Source organism: Eulemur rufifrons, chromosome 28 (assembly GCF_041146395.1).
Source record: "Eulemur rufifrons isolate Redbay chromosome 28, OSU_ERuf_1, whole genome shotgun sequence".
Classification (NCBI taxonomy): domain Eukaryota; kingdom Metazoa; phylum Chordata; class Mammalia; order Primates; family Lemuridae; genus Eulemur; species Eulemur rufifrons.
Window position 1 is genome coordinate 48961174 of NC_091010.1, and position 15370 is coordinate 48976543.

A 15370-nucleotide genomic window follows, 5' to 3' on the forward strand; every position below is an offset into this window, starting at 1 on the left:
GTCAGGGAGGAGGGAGAGCACGATATTCCTGTTGCAGGGAGTTTACTGATGACCACTGACAAAGGCACAAGGGTCACAGTTCACAAAACTCCTACACCCCTATTTCTCATTTAATGTCCCCAAATCCCTAAGGCATAAAACAGAGGTTCATGAAAGGAGGGTCTGTCAGCAAAGAAGTGGTGGAGCTAGAGGACTGAGTTCCAGGTCCCCCAGAAGCCAAAGGCCATGCTCCTTGCCCAGGGTGGGGGTATCCAGCAGGTCTGGAATGTGTGCTGTTCTGTTGCTGAGAAACCTATCCAGGCCTACAGGCCAGTTGTGGGAAGACATGGGACATCCTCCATAAACTAGACTGAGTGAAACAAAACTTCATTTTGAGGGCCTGGGCGGGGGTAGGAAGAGAAAGGACTCCTGCCTGGGAGTCAGGAGAGCTGGGGTCCAGCTTGACTGGGCCTCTTGCTTGTTGTGTGAAGGTCACTGAATCTCTCTGGACCTCAGTTTCCCCATTTGTAAAATGGGGATAATAGTGCTTACCTCCTAGGAAAATGTGAGGACTCACAAAATAATGCACGTAGAGTTCTTAACACAGTACAGGGCACAGAGTAAGAGCTCACTCTTCCTTATATTTTATCATTACTACTATTAATACGAGGAGGTCGCCTGCATGGCTACTCATTCAGGGGCTGGTGGCTGTGCCCCACGTCCCCTGCTCTGGCTCCTCTGGCCAGAGCCATGGTGCCCACAGCTCAAGCTGGGCCTGTCCACCCTTGAGGGGCTCACAATGCAGCATCAGAGAGTCCCAGGTCGTGCCGCTGCCACCTCCAAATCTGCCACAGCTTTGTATTCAGTCAGACCATAAGGCTTGGAGGAAGGTGGTGTCTTCATTCTCCGGATTAATATTAATCAAGGACGAGGGAGGAAGAAAGGGAGCACTCAGAAAAAAACTAGTTGAACTGAAGCGATATTAAGCCTTTGTGGAGGTGAAAGAGAAGGTGTGAGCCAGTCAGGAATCCAGGCAACCTGCCTCTATTTGCCAGCGTTTACTTTTTCTTTTTGGTCCCTAAGGGCAAGCGCCCGAGACAAACATGGCGGCGGCAGCCTCAGGCGCGGTCACCTGCCCGAGCTGCGGTCCGAGCCGCGCGGAGCCAATCACCGCGCGGGGGCGGAGAGAGAAGCTGGGGAAGCCCAGGATGGCGTGCGCGCAGGCGCACTGGCTTGCACCTGGCTCCGGACAGCCGCGGGATAAGGCTTTGCCTGCCACGATTTCGGTGAGACACTGGCCCGTGGCCGGGGCTCAGGGGCAGGAGTGGGCAGGAATGGGGGCCGATGTGACACAAACGACAGGCCCAAGGGGGACGGGAATGCTTTCCTCTCTCGGAGTCATGAGGGCTGTCTGAGGGGGTCCTTGAGGTGATAAGGTTGTGGGTTGGGAATGTTCTGGGGTTAGGGTGGGAGAAGCTGGGCTTAAGGGGGCGAGGTGGCATCTTTGCAGAAGGGCTCTCTGGGGGTCTGAGGGAAAGGGATGCAGTGGATTAGGTAGCTCCCAGGGCGTCTGGGAGCCACACCATTAGCATAATGGCTTAACCCTGGTGGCACTTCAGGAGCTTTAAAAAAAAATACCGATGGGATCAATGCTGGGCCCCATCCCGAGATTCCAGTTTAATTGGTCTGGGTGAGGCCTGGGCCTCAGTATTATTGAACAGCTCCTCAGGTGATTTTACTGAGCAGACGGAGATCCACTACACAAGTTTCAGCGCCAGCTACTGAGGAAAGAGCCTGGGTAGACCCCAAACTCCTCAGTGGCTTGAGAGGGGCCACTGGGGTGAAGTTGTTGACCCTCCAGTGCTGCTGTGGTAATCTGGGGGGCAGAGAGGCAGGTCTCTTCCCCAGTAATGTGAAAGCTCATTTCCAGCCTGAGGAGGAGGAGAAGGAGGAGGAGGAGCCCATTAGCTTCAGGGGTAAAGGAAAGGTCCCCAACTGCACCCCTGTGGGGAGGCTGAGCTGGAAGATAAGATTCCAGAGTGTGAAACAGGAAACACAGCAGACAATTCAGCTGCTTGTTGAGAAAGGGACACGTTGGGTATTATACCTTTCATTTTCGTCTGTTCATTTGATACCGCTGAGGACAGGCAGAAAAGGGAACTGTTTTCTCTGCCTCACAGATGTAGGAGTAAACTTAGATAGCTAGTTAGTGATAAAAGGCAGACCGGGCCCAGGGCGCCTACCTCCAAGTTATGCTTATTAGTAGGTTTTCCCCTAAGCACTAATGCTTCCTGCTCAGTCTTTAGCATTTCCAATGTGAATCAGAAGCAAACACCCCCCACTCCTTCTGATCCTCCTCTCACCAAGGGTCCAGTTTGGCTGTCTCAGTTTCCTCCACCAAATCCATCAGCCCCCCACCCACCAGAGGGTGGTCAAAAATCAGGGAGTTACTGCTGCTTCCATCTCTTTCTAGTTCTCTATCTCCCAGGAGCCAGATGGGGAGAGGGTGGGAGAGATTTTACATGATGACAATGGGCTCTTTCCAAACAGATCTGATTCTTGTCACCTCCCCACACCTAGTGCCTGCCATCCCAATGTCCTTAGGATAGAATCTTGTGAGGTTTACAAAACCCTTTCTGATCTGGCCCCTTTCTCCGTCCTAGCTCTGAGCTCTCTTCCCAGACTGTGTCTGTATTTCTTAGCACAGTGCTGTGCACTTGGTGAAAGCTTGATAACTGTTACTCCGTGTTATTATCTGTATTCTTCTTCGGACTCCTGTTGCTTTGCTTTACACGTTTTACTCAGAGGGCCACATCGAGCTTCCTGGGTTGCCTCTTTCTATGGCTGCTGCAGCTGCTGTTCCCTAGGGCCATGGATGCCCACGTTGGCGTTTTAGGAGCAAATTGACGCATCAGGTATTAAGTGAGCACCTACTGCATGGAGGAGGAGCCTGGTGGAAGCAGAGGACAGAAATCAAGGGTGGGCTGACCTGGCCCTGCCCTTACAGAGCTTGTGGGCTGTAAGAGGGTAAGGGAGGGATTTGGATCCTGGATACAGGGGCTGAGGGATTTGAAAAGGGAAGAGCACACATGAGTGGGTGTATTCAGCAGGGCTAACTGGTCCTGTGACACTGAATGGGCAGGATTTGACAAGATTGGGGTGGTATGGTGAGGTGAAAAATGCAGAGATTGCTGTTTTGGATCTTGGCCTCTAATAGCTCTGTGACTTTGGGCCAGTTATTTAACCTTCAGAGCCTCGGTTTCTCCATCTATCAAATGTGGATGGCAATAGTAACAGAGCCGTAAGGATTCGTGATGATGCATGTAAAAGCCAAGCATATCCTATGTGCCTGAGAAATGATATGTGGTCACATTTAGGGTATCCAGGTGGCAGGAACAGCATGAACAAAAGTGTGGAGGTGGCATTTATTTATTTATTATTTTTAGAGACAGGATCTAACTCTGTTGCCCAGGCTGGAGTGCAGTGGCACGATCATTGCTCACTGCAACCTGGATCTCCTGGGCTCAAGCAATCCTCCTCCCTCAGCCTCCCCAGTAGCTGGGAACACAGGCACGTGCCATTGCATCAAGCTAATTTTTAAAATTTTTTGTGGAGATGAGTTCTTGCAATATGTTGCCCAGGCTTGTCTCAAACTCCTACCTCAAACAATCCTCCCACCTTAGCCTCCCAAAGCACTGGGATTACAGGTGTGAGCCACTGCGCCCGGCCTGAAGGTGGTATTTAAAAAAGAATTTGAGGATGATAGACAAGAGGGCTACGATGGTGAAGGCAACAAGAGGCATCAAGCTTGGGTGCTGAAAAGACAACTTCAGTCAAGGATTTGGCAGAGGGCTCAATGACTGATCATGAATTAAACTTCAGAGACATGAAAAAAAATAGCTATCATGTATTGTGGGTCTTCTGTGTGCCAGGTAATATGCTTGGTGCTTTATATTCCTTTTGCATTTCAGCCCACAGCCATCTATAAGATGGGCATTAACATCCCCACTTTGTAGGTGAGGAGATTGAGGCTCAGGGAGAGGCAGTGGCTGGCTCAAGGCCACCAGCCGGGACTATACCAAGGGCAGATGGGCCCTAGAAGGTGCCAAGGGGGCAGGTGGAGTGGTTGCAGATTATAGGATATGTCACCCAGCTTATGCAACAAGGCTGGTGTGGGCTCCAAGCAGTGTTCCCTCAGAAAGGCAGGGCTGCTGTTCTCTGCTGGGGCGGGTTGAGGGTAGGGAGGGCAAGAGGGGAAGGCTGTTTCCTGATGGAGGAGGGGAATCTGGAAGAGAAACCACTGAAGAGTAACCCCGCACACTCCTCCCCCAGCTCCCTCTCTGGGGCAGCTGTTCACCTGGACAGATTGCTGTGCCTTCAGCTCAGGACTGTGCTGGGAGTTTGTCTCTGGCATTCCCAAACGTTGTGTATGTTCCTGCTCCTTGCAGGCCCCCCTTTTCTGACTTTCCTTCCTGTGCCTCATCTTTTTCTCAAACTCCCCTACCTAGGAAGGGGTCTGATTACCAGGATATTCCCCTGCTCCTACCCTGATCTAAGTGAGCCCAAGAAAAAGCCAGTTTCTGGCCAGGCGTGGTGGCTCACGCCTGTAATCCTAGCACTCTGGAAGGCCGAGGTGGGAGGCTCACTTGAGCTCAGGAGTTCGAGACCAGCCTGAGCAAATGTGAGACCCCACCTCTACTAAAAATAGAAAAAATTAGCCAGGTGTAGTGGTGTGTGCCTGTAATCTCAGCTACTTCGGAGGCTGAGGCAGGAGGATGCTTGGAGCCCAGGAGTTTGAGGTTGCTGTGAGCTATGATGATGCCACAACACTCTAGCCCAGAAAAGAAAAAGCCAGTTTGTGAGCATATTCTGTGTGACAAGCACAACATTCTGGGCTTCCTGGACATTTGTTTAATCCTTTCTGTACCCCTATTAAAAAAAAATAGGCATTATTATCCCATTTTATAGATGAGGAAGCCAAGGCTCAGAAAAATTAAATGATTTGCCTTAGGTTACAATCTTAGTAGGAAGTGCAGTTGGGAGTTGAACCCAGGCCCTCTGACGGCAAAAGTCATACTCTTTTCATCTCTCTACCTTTTGAAGTTTTCTTCTACCCTCATCCCAGTGTAGGTGCACGGAGCCGGCTGGGGGAGGTTGGGGACCTTGTGTGCAGGGCTCACCTCTGGCAACAGGGGCACGTCCATGGGCATCTGAGAAGGGGTGGGGAGGCGTCACTCCCTTTCGACTGCAGCTTTGGGGTTGAGGCAGGGAGTTCTGAAAGCCCTGGGGCAATCACAGAATGTAACCTTTTAAGGATAGTGACAGAGGTGTAGGGTGTGTTTATAGCCCCAAAACACTTCAGAAAGGATCTCATTTAATCCTCACTCCTGACCTGTATGTCAGGTCGTGGGGCCCTGTCCCTTTTATGGAAGATCTGAGAGGTTGGATAGTAATCGTCTTTAAAGCTTTAGTGCTTTATTTTCTCATTGACTGTGAACAGGCACAGAGAGGTTAAGTAAATCGCTCCAGGTCACACAGGTGGTAAATGGTAGAGTCAGGACTTGTGAGATGTCCAGGTGTGTCTTCTTTCCACCATGGCACTTAGAAAAGCAGTGCCGGCCGGGCGCAGTGGCTCACGCCTGTAATCCTAGCACTCTGGGAGGCCGAGGCGGGTGGATCGCACAAGGTCAGGAGTTCGAGACCAGCCTGAGCAAGAGCGAGACCCCGTCTCTACTAAACATAGAAAGAAATTATCTGGCCAACTAAAATATATATATAGAAAAAATTAGCCAGGCGTGGTGGCGCATGCCTGTAGTCCCAGCTACTCGGGAGGCTGAGGCAGGAGGATCACTTGAGCCCAGGAGTTTGAGGTTGCTGTGAGCTAGGCTGACGCCACGGCACTCACTCTAGCCCGGGCAACAGAGCGAGACTCTGTCTCAAAAAAAAAAAAGAAAAGCAGTGCCGAGGAAACTTAGGGTGATGGATGCGTTCGTTATCTGGATTGTGGTGATGGTTTCTCGGGGGAAACACATGCATATGGTAAAACTTAGACTGTACACTTTGAATATATGCAGTATATTGTTTGTCAGTTATACCTCAATAAAGCTCTGAGGAAAAAAAAAAAAAGAAAGAAAATCATTTCTTTCAGGGCCTCAAGGGCCCCCTGCCCATCCTCCTGCCTGGGGGCAAGATCGGATCACTGTGGCCCACCCAGGGAACAGTCTCACAGGTGCAGGGCTGCTTTCAGGTAGTTTTGGCCACTTCTCCTTCTCTCGTTCCCCCACTGCTAGGCATAGACTGACACAAGGTTGGCATGGGGAGGGGGAGGTGCATATGGATCTCGTGAGTGAGTCACCACTCGCTCTTCAGTGAGCTGGAGAGAGCAGTGAGATCCCCTCCTCATCCTCCTCAGAGCCTCCGAGATAGAAGGCGAAGACACAGGCCCTGCCCTTGAAAACCCCACAGTCAGGTAGGGGTGAGCAGTCAGGAGTGTCTGCTGTGCAGACAGAGCAAATGGGGTGCAGGGTGGGCAGGACTGGCGAGTCCCGAGGGGTTGGAGAAGGTCTCCTGGACACAGGGCTGGCTCCTGCAGAATGGGGGAGATACAGATGAGGAGGGTGCTGCCCGTGGGAGGAAGCTGCAAGGACGGAGGCCTGGCCAGAGGAGGCTGGACTGGACAGGCTGGGAGAGGCCAGACTGCAGAGGCCTTGCCAGCCGGGTGGAGGGGGTGGGTGGTGGCCTTGGTGCGCTAGGCAGGGAGAGCCACTGGGGCATGGGGCAAGGACAGGTTTGAGTCTAAAAAAGAGACTTAATTAAGGCTTTGCTGCTTAAAATGTCATAGACCAGCCACTTCAACCTCACCTGGGAGCCTGTTAGAAATCCAGAGTCTCAGATTCCTCCCAGATCTCCTGAGTCAGAATCTACATTTTAATAAAGTCTGCGGGTGACTCCTACACATATTACAGTTTAAGAAGCACTGGACTAATAAAGATCTGACTTATTTATTTACTTATTTATTTTTTGAGACAGAGTCTTGCTCTGTTGCCCAGGCTAGAGTGAGTGCCATGGCATCATCCTAGCTTACAGCAACCTCAAACTCCTGGGCAATCCTACTGCCTCAGCCTCCTGAGTAGCTGGGACTACAGGCATGCACCACCATGCCCGGCTAATTTTTTCTGTATATATTTAGTCGGCCAGATCATTTCTTTCTATTTTTTTTTAGTAGAGACGGGGGTCTTGCTCTTCCTCAGGCTGGTCTCGAACTCCTGACCTCGAGCTATTTTCCCACCTCGGCCTCCCAGAATGCTAGGATTACAGGCGTGAGCCACCTCGCCCGGCCAGGATCTGACTTTTATTTCCCTTCCCACTCTTGGTCATCCTAGCTGTTGGTCTTTGTGCACGGTTCTGCTGTCCTTTGTTCTCTCTTTTCATGTAACATGTTCTTGAGTTTCTCTCCCCATGTGTTGATGTTGCCCACGTGCAGGTCCTTTCTGGAAAGCGCTGAGCTTGCTCAGGTGGTCCCTTTGTTGTGTTCTTGGGCTGTGTCTAGCTTTTTGCTGTGATGAACATCTCTGTACACATTCCTTTGGATTAGGTTTTTTTTTTTTTTTTTTTGAGACAGAGTCTTGCTCTGTCACCCGGGTAGAGTGCAGTGGTGTCATCGTAGCTCACTGCAACCTCCAACTCCTGGGCTCCAGCAATCCTCCTGCCTCAGCCTCCCGAGTAGCTGGGACTACAGGCGCATGCCACCATGCCTGGCTAATTTTTCTGTTTTTATTAGAGACAGGGTTTCAGTCTTGCTCAGGCTGGTCTCAAACTCCTGAGCTCAAGTGATCCTCTTACCTAGGCCTCCCAGAGTGCTAGGATTATAGGCATGAGCTGCCACACCCCGCCTGGATTAGTTTCTTTTTTTTTTTTTTTTTTGAGACAGAGTCTCGCTCTGTTGCCCGGGCTAGAGTGAGTGCCGTGGCATCAGCCTAGCTCACAGCAACCTCAAACTCCTGGGCTTAAGCGATCCTACTGCCTCAGCCTCCCAAGTAGCTGGGACTACAGGCATGCGCCACCATGCCCAGCTAATTTTTTCTATATATATTTTTAGTTGTCCATATAATTTCTTTCTATTTTTAGTAGAGACGGGGTCTCGCTCTTGCTCAGGCTGGTCTCGAACTCCTGACCTTGTGCGATCCACCCGCCTCGGCCTCCCAGAGTGCTAGGATTACAGGCGTGAGCCACCGCGCCCGGCCTGGATTAGTTTCTTGAGGTGGAATTTCCCGAATCAAAGTGTATGAGCAGTTGTGGACTCTTACCACTCTTGTCACCGATCACATGTCACCCCAGGTTTTACTTTTCTCCCCAACAGTGCATAGGAACCTGATTTGGGAGGTCAAGTGGCAGAAAAGGCTTTGGAGCCAGACAGGTCTGGATTCAAGTTTGGTGCTTTTTTTGCTGTGTGACATTGGTCAAAATCCTTAACATCTCTGAGCTTTGGGGTTGCACTCCTATAAAATCTAATAGTACTATAAACTTTGTTGGGATTTTGTGAAAATATGAATGACACTACCAACATGTGTTTATTGAGTACTTTCTGTAAGTTACCTCATTTAATCCTTAAGTTCCTCTGCAGAGTAGGCAGCACCATCCCCTCTTACCTTTCATAGAGGAGGAAACTGAGGCTTGGATTAAGTAGCTTGCCTGAGGTTTTACTGTAAGTACAGTGTGTGCCCAGGACCAGGGTTGTCGCGTCCAGACCGTTGAGGTCTAAGTGTGGATGTAAGATGGTACTGAGCATCCAGCCCCGGCACACGACCTGGCTCAGTGCTCGCTTGTCGCCCTTCTCTTCCCACAGGCTTTGTCAGTTTCCGCGTTACTCCCAGAGTAGTGGTATCTGACTTAGCATCGTTTCAGCTGTACTTCATTGATGATTCCCCAGCTTTGTTTTAAGTACAAACTCTCTCCCAGTGGAAATGAGTTTTTAAATGACTCAGAGGTTTGAGGTTAAGAGCAGAGCTGGCTCTGATCCCTGCCGCTAACTGACTCCTTCTTCCCCAGGGACAAGGATGGTGAGACTGGCCATGGCCATGAGCCCTCAGTGCTCCTGGGGCTGAGGCTGGGGCTGGCAGCCATGGGGCTGGGTCGCCTCCAGACCTGGTTGTTGGGCCTGCCCACGGCCGTGGTCTATGGCTCCCTGGCCCTCTTCACCTCCATCCTGCACAATGTGTTCCTGCTCTACTACGTGGACACCTTTGTCTCAGTGTACAAGATCAACAAAACGGCCTTCTGGGTTGGAGAGGTAGGGCCAGCGCTGGGTGGCTAGCCTGGGTGGGAGAAGAGAGGATGCATGGGCTGCCACGCAGATGGCAGGTGCTGGGTCCTGCCTCGTCAGGGGCGTGGGGCAGACTCAGCAAGAAAAGCTGGTGGAGGCCTCGATAACCCTCAGTGTAGAGGAGACCAGCTCTCCTGGCCACTGTCTTATATAGTCACTGTTCTGTATACGCATGTGTATAATATACTCTCATATACTAATCTGATCAGCTGGGTACATGTAACAGCTGGGCCCTTGATGGGTCAGAGTCTGGAAGGGGCAGTGGCTGGCAGAGAGCAAAAGTTTGCAGGCAGGAAGGCTGCAGCCATCTGTGAGGGTGGTGAGCAGCTGGGGTAGGGGTAACCCTGGAGAAGAGCCCACCTACCCCATCTCCCCTCTGCCTGCAGATGGTGTTTCTCCTCTGGAACAGCCTCAATGACCCCCTCTTCGGCTGGCTCAGTGACCGCCAGTTCCTCAGCTCCCAGCCCCGGTTTGTGTCTTAGGGACGGCTCATAACTGGTTCAGTCCCACCCCACTGCTCCTAGAGCTGGAGGACCCCTGCCTGTGTTTGTGGGGGGGAAAGGAGGGAGACCATTTCAGGGGTTGTCCATGTCCCCTCATTCCTGGGGTCCAGGGCAGGTTCTGTCCAGGCTGGAAGAGTAGCCTTGACTATCCCTAGCCTTGCTCTCCAGGGGAAGAGATTTACCCCAGGTTGGCTTGGCTGTACTGCAGACACCTTTTGCTGCTTCCAGCAGATTCCTTTACCCCATCCCTGTTTGAGCTATCGCTGTCCCCAAGCCTGAGTAGTGGGTGTCCCACCACCCTTTGGCCGTCAGCCCTGACAGGCTACTAAGGGAAGAGATTGGGGCAGAGGACAGTGTACCCATTGGTGAGTTGTGCTTCCTAAATTGAAGGCTGGGGACTTGGGGCACAGTGGGACCATGCTGTTGTGAGTCCCACACTCTGGGCCTCCATCCCCCCTCTGGGACTTGGGCAGGAGGAGCTGGGGCCTGCCAAGGCTGAAAGGGCATCTCTCAACAGCCCTCCTTTCCCTGGCAGGTCGGGCGCTGGGCTCTCCTCGAGGGCTGTGGTGCTGGCCCGCGTGCGGGCGCTGAGCTGGCATGGGCCGCTGCTGGCACTGTCGTTCCTGGCGTTCTGGGTGCCCTGGGCCCCGGCTGGCCTGCAGTTCTTGCTGTGCCTATGCCTGTACGATGGCTTCCTGACGCTCGTGGACCTGCACCATCACGCCTTGCTGGCTGACCTGGCCCTCTCGGCCCACGATCGCACCCACCTCAACTTCTGCTGCTCCCTCTTCAGCGCGGCTGGCTCACTCTCTGTCTTTGCCTCCTACGCCTTTTGGAACAAGGAGGATTTCTCCTCCTTCCGCGCCTTCTGCGTCACACTGGCCACCGGCTCTGGGCTGGGCTTTCTGGGGGCCACACAACTGCTGAGGCGGCGGGTTGAGGTGGCCAGAAGGGAGCCTGGGTGCTCAGTCCTGGCTGTGGATGGTGGGTGAGTGGCCAGCCCTGCTGCCCAGGTTCCCACCAGCACTCTTCTGGGTCTGATTTCAGTGCTGGGTCCCCTGGCTGCTGGGTGGCTGCTCTGGGGTCGGGGATGACTCTGGCCCAGCCCCAAGCAGTTCTCGACTCCCTTCTGCCCCACAGCCTGTGTGGAGAGGAGCTGCTTGTGGGCAGTGAGGAAGTGGGCAGCGTCACCTTGGGCCAGTACCTCCGGCAGCTGGCACGCCACCGGAACTTCCTGTGGTTCGTGGGCATGGACCTGGTGCAGGTACGGGGAGCAGCCTGCAGGCCCCTCCATGGCTGGGCTAAGCCTCACTCAAGGGGACAGGTTCCTCAAGAGCTGGAACTCGGTTCTGGGCCGCCCCTGCGGACTGCTGGATGGTTCAGTGGCAGGAACACAGGTTGGGGAGTCGACTCCGCAGACTCTAGCACCATCTGATCCCCTCCCTTCCTGTGTGATCTCAGGCAGGTCTCAGCGACTCTGGCCAGCCCTGTCCTCACCTATAAAGTGAGGATATGAAAGGGAGATGCTCCCTTTGGGGACTCTGTGACAATCTTTTGAAAACACCAAGTACCACACCTAAAACACATGTAGTATATAACACATGTGGCCAAACTGAGAAATAAATTGTTTTTATGTCATGAAACTGTGTTTCAGTTAAAAAGAAAAAACCTTTCATTGTTCCAATACTATTTTATCATGCCTTCTAACAAAATCAGATAAGCAGCAGGAGTGTGGTTTTGGGTTTTGTTCTGGCATGTTGCATGTTTAGGGACGTGGGGATAAAGACCTGCTGCTCTGAGGACCAGGGGACATGTGCTCCCCTACTGGGTTCCAGCCCTACTGGCTTCCCTCCCGGCTGGCAGCCTCCTCACTGTCCCCGTCGGGTTACAGGTCTTCCACTGCCATTTCAACAGCAACTTCTTCCCCCTCTTCCTGGAGCATCTGTTGTCAGACCACATCTCCCTCTCCACGGGCTCCATCTTGTTGGGTGAGTGTGTGGCCCCGGGCAGACTGGAAGGACAAAGGCTTGTACCCCAGAACTCCTAGCCCAGCTGCAGGCACAGCCACCTCACCATCTGGGACTCAGGTGGCAGAGGGTAGAGGCTGCACCTCCAGCCTCCAGCTTTGCTTTCCCGGAGAGAGGGTGGGAGTGGGAGCCTGTGGTGGGTGCGGGGGGTAGGGCTGCTCTCCTGTTCGGTTTCTTAGAGATGGTGCCACCCTGAGGTAATGCAGTGCAGTGGCTGGACAGCGGGAGGACAGTAGTCTGAAGCTTGGGGGGGTGGTCTTGCTGGGTGGCCTTGGGTGTGTTATTTCCTCTCTGGGCCTCCCTCCCTCTCTCATCTGTAAAGTAGGGATATTAATAGTACTTACCTTAAAGCATTGGGAGGATTAAATAAAAGAGTGTGAAGCTCTTCGCACAGAGCCCAGCACATCATTAGTGCACTACAAATCCAGTCAGATGTGGGCAGTCACCAAAGCTGCAGCCGTGCCCCTGACAGGCTGGTGCCCCCCCGCCCCTCCCCAGGCATCTCCTATGTCGCTCCCCATCTCAACAACCTCTACTTCCTGCCCCTGTGCCGACGCTGGGGTGTCTACGCTGTGGTGCGGGGGCTCTTCCTGCTCAAGCTGGGCCTCAGCCTGCTCATGCTGCTGGCTGGCCCAGACCACCTCGGCTTGCTCTGCCTCTTCATTGCCAGGTATGCTCCTGCCCAGCCTCGCCCCTGCACCTCTGTCCCCCTCCTTCACTCTCGCCACGCTCTCTCTCCAACCGCAGCAACCGTGTCTTCACTGAGGGCACCTGTAAGCTGCTGACCTTAGTGGTCACTGACCTGGTGGACGAGGACCTGGTGCTGAACCACCGCAAGCAGGCGGCCTCGGCGCTTCTCTTTGGCATGGTTGCCCTTGTGACCAAGCCGGGCCAGACCTTTGCCCCGTTGCTGGGCACCTGGCTGCTCTGCTTCTACACAGGTGAGGGCCCAGGGGAAAGCAAGGGGCTCCCGAGGCTGCAGGGGGCACAGCTCACCTGGCTGGCAAGGCTGGGTCCAGTGAATCAGAGAGGATGGCAACTGGCCCCTCCCCACATGGGTAGAGGCATTGGCTCTCTGATTCCTCCATTCTTTCTTAGTTCATTCATTCATTCACTCAACAAATATGTACAGAATACCTTCTCTGTGCAGGCTCTGAGTGCCAGGGAGATAACAATGAGTAAGACAGAAAAGGCCTTTGCCATCACGGAGCTTATATTCTAATCGGGTGGGGGAGGGGGTGGCAACAAACAGTCAAACAGGAAAACATCAGGCGGGGATAAGTGCCATAGTAACAATTAGACAGGGAGATGTGAGACAGCGTCACTGAGAAGCTACTTGGTGTGATCAGGGAAGGTGCCCTCAGGATGTGAACTGAATGGCAAGAGTTTGGTCTAGAAAAGAGCACAGTGCATCCCAGGCAGAGGGAACAGCAAGTGCAAAGGCCTAAGGTTTCGGGAGTGGTTAGGAGATGGGGCTGGAAAAGTGAAGAGGGGTCTGTCGATCAAGCAGGGTTTGGGTTTTATTTTCAGTCAAAGGGAAGCTGTTGAGAGAGTTTTAAGTGGGGAAGTGACGTGGTCAGATTTATGTATTTTACAGTTCACTGTGGCTGCTGTATGGAAAACAGACTGTAGGAGGCTGGGGTGGGAACAGCAGGGAGATAACTGGGAGACTAGCAGAGGCCATGGAGGCTTAGACCAGGGTGGGGGGGTGTTTTGGAGTTGGGGGGAGATGAAGGATTGGAATGTTGGAGAGTGATGGAGTACACTGAAGCGAGGAATTGAGGATGCCTTTTGGGACTTTTGGCCTGCGTTATTGGGTGAGGGGGTGGTACCCTTCACCGAGAAGGGAAGACTAGGGGAGGAGTGGGTTTGGGGGGTGGGGGGAATTGAGAGCTGTGGTTTGGACATGTGCGTGTGATGTTTGAGATGTCACACCATGGCCTTCAGAGGGAACCAGCGCTGGGATGGGAATTGGCTGACCATGTTTTTTCTGTGCCCTCTTGTCCTAGGTCATGACCTTTTCCAGCAGCCCCCAATGACCCCTGTAGGGAGTGCCCAGCCCTGGCCAGAGCCCCCAGCCCCAGCTCCTGCACAGGCCCCAACGCTCCGCCAGGGGTGCTTCTATCTGCTGGTGCTGGTGCCCATCACCTGTGCTCTGCTGCAGCTCTTTACCTGGTCCCAGTTCACGCTGCACGGGAGACGCCTGCACATGGTCAAGGCCCAGCGCCAGAATTTGTCACGGGCCCAAACCCTGGACATTAAGACAGTGTGAGAGGTGCAGCAAGGCTACCCTACTGAGGACACGGCCTGAAGCCCAGGGCAGGAGCCACTTTTACCAGCTTCCTGCTCCTCCGCCTTCCTTGGGTATGGCCTGGAGGACAGATGGCAGGGTAGAAGCTCCTGGGGTTGAGCCACACTTGTCACTGAGGTCTAAGCTTCTGCTTAGCTGCCTGGCCCAGCTTGGGCAAGGGCTGGGCCAAATGTGCTCAGGGACCTGGGACCTGCTTCCCTTGTGGGGCAGGAGGAAAGAAGAGGACCAAGAAGGGATAGGGCTGCCCTGCGTGCACACGGGGTTGCCATGGGGCTCGGAAGCCCATCCTACTGCCTGGCTGGGGCTGGCCACTCAGGTGGGCTCAGGAACCACTTTTGATACTGCAACTGCTCCCTTCTACCCAGTCAGGGGAAGCTGTCCATTCCACAGCCCCTCCTTCCACCCTTCCAGTGGTTTCTCTCAGAGGGTTCTCCACTTCAGCTGTGCTGGACATAGCACACCTCCCCTGCCGTAGGGCTCCCCCAGCCCACTAGGCCTCCAGAGGGTGATTTTGTTGCAGACTGATTAAAGCCAGTCATTCCTGTTCCTCAGGTCTGTGCTGTGTATGTGAGTGGTGGGTTGGGTGTCAGGACTCCTCACTGACTACAAAAAGCACCTGGGAGCATTTTTGCAAAGGAATGGTGGGTTACTTACATCGGACTCCCTGAGGTGCCAGGGAGAAAAATGCAGGTTGGTAGCTGCATAGGTGCTGGGGACCAAGATGACCTTTAGGCTTGGAGCCAGCAGCCCCAGTGCATTTCCCATGTACCACTGCTGGACAACGGGAGTCAGAGGAGCCTCTTATAGGTTCTCAGATTTGGGAAATCTCTGTTGGCGATTTTATCACACAGATGGGATGAAAACCACTGCTGCAGGCCAGCGTTTGTCAACCTTGGCACTAGAGACATTTGGGGCCAGATAACTCTGTTGTGGACATTTAGCAGCATCTCTGGCTTCTACCTGCTAGGTGCCAGTAGCACCTCCCCTTCCTCCAGTTGTGACAGGAAACACATGTCCAGACATTGCCAGATGCATCCTGGGAGGCAAATTGATCCCAGTTGGGAACTACTTGCTCTAAGCCGGTGGTTTTTGAAAGTCTGCATAGTGGCTAAAAATGTAGGCTCTATGGTTTTGTTGCCTGGGTTCACATCCAAGATGATAAAGGGTGGAGCTTTGGGAAATTGCCTGATCTTTCTGTGGCTCCAGATCCTTATCTGTACAATGGATA

The 15370-nt window shown here is 53.3% G+C and overlaps 1 protein-coding gene across 2 annotated transcripts; it reads left to right on the plus strand.

Annotated features, from left to right (window-relative positions):
* The first annotated feature begins 1217 nt into the window (after positions 1-1217).
* Positions 1218-15145, plus strand: MFSD13A (major facilitator superfamily domain containing 13A). Of its 2 annotated transcripts, XM_069460253.1 has the most exons (9): positions 1218-1265; positions 9028-9268; positions 9688-9770; positions 10340-10792; positions 10945-11068; positions 11696-11792; positions 12330-12501; positions 12579-12772; positions 13841-15145. In XM_069460253.1, exons 2-9 carry the CDS (start codon positions 9101-9103, stop codon positions 14101-14103), a joined length of 1554 nt encoding a protein of 517 aa, XP_069316354.1. In that variant the 5' UTR covers positions 1218-1265; positions 9028-9100; the 3' UTR covers positions 14104-15145. The 2 variants fall into 2 exon arrangements, with proteins under 2 accessions (XP_069316354.1, XP_069316355.1); XM_069460254.1 differs by lacking the exon at positions 10340-10792.
* Positions 15146-15370: the final 225 nt, after the last annotated feature.

Excerpts from the sequence above, each read along its gene's own strand:
- MFSD13A (XM_069460253.1), top strand. The coding sequence starts at position 9,101 with ATGGGGCTGGGTCGCCTCCAGACCTGGTTGTTGGGCCTGCCCACGGCC. Across the intron at positions 11,069-11,695 it reads TGGGCATGGACCTGGTGCAG|GTCTTCCACTGCCATTTCAA; the intron begins GTACGGGGAGCA and ends GTCGGGTTACAG. Across the intron at positions 12,502-12,578 it reads CTCTGCCTCTTCATTGCCAG|CAACCGTGTCTTCACTGAGG; the intron begins GTATGCTCCTGC and ends CTCCAACCGCAG.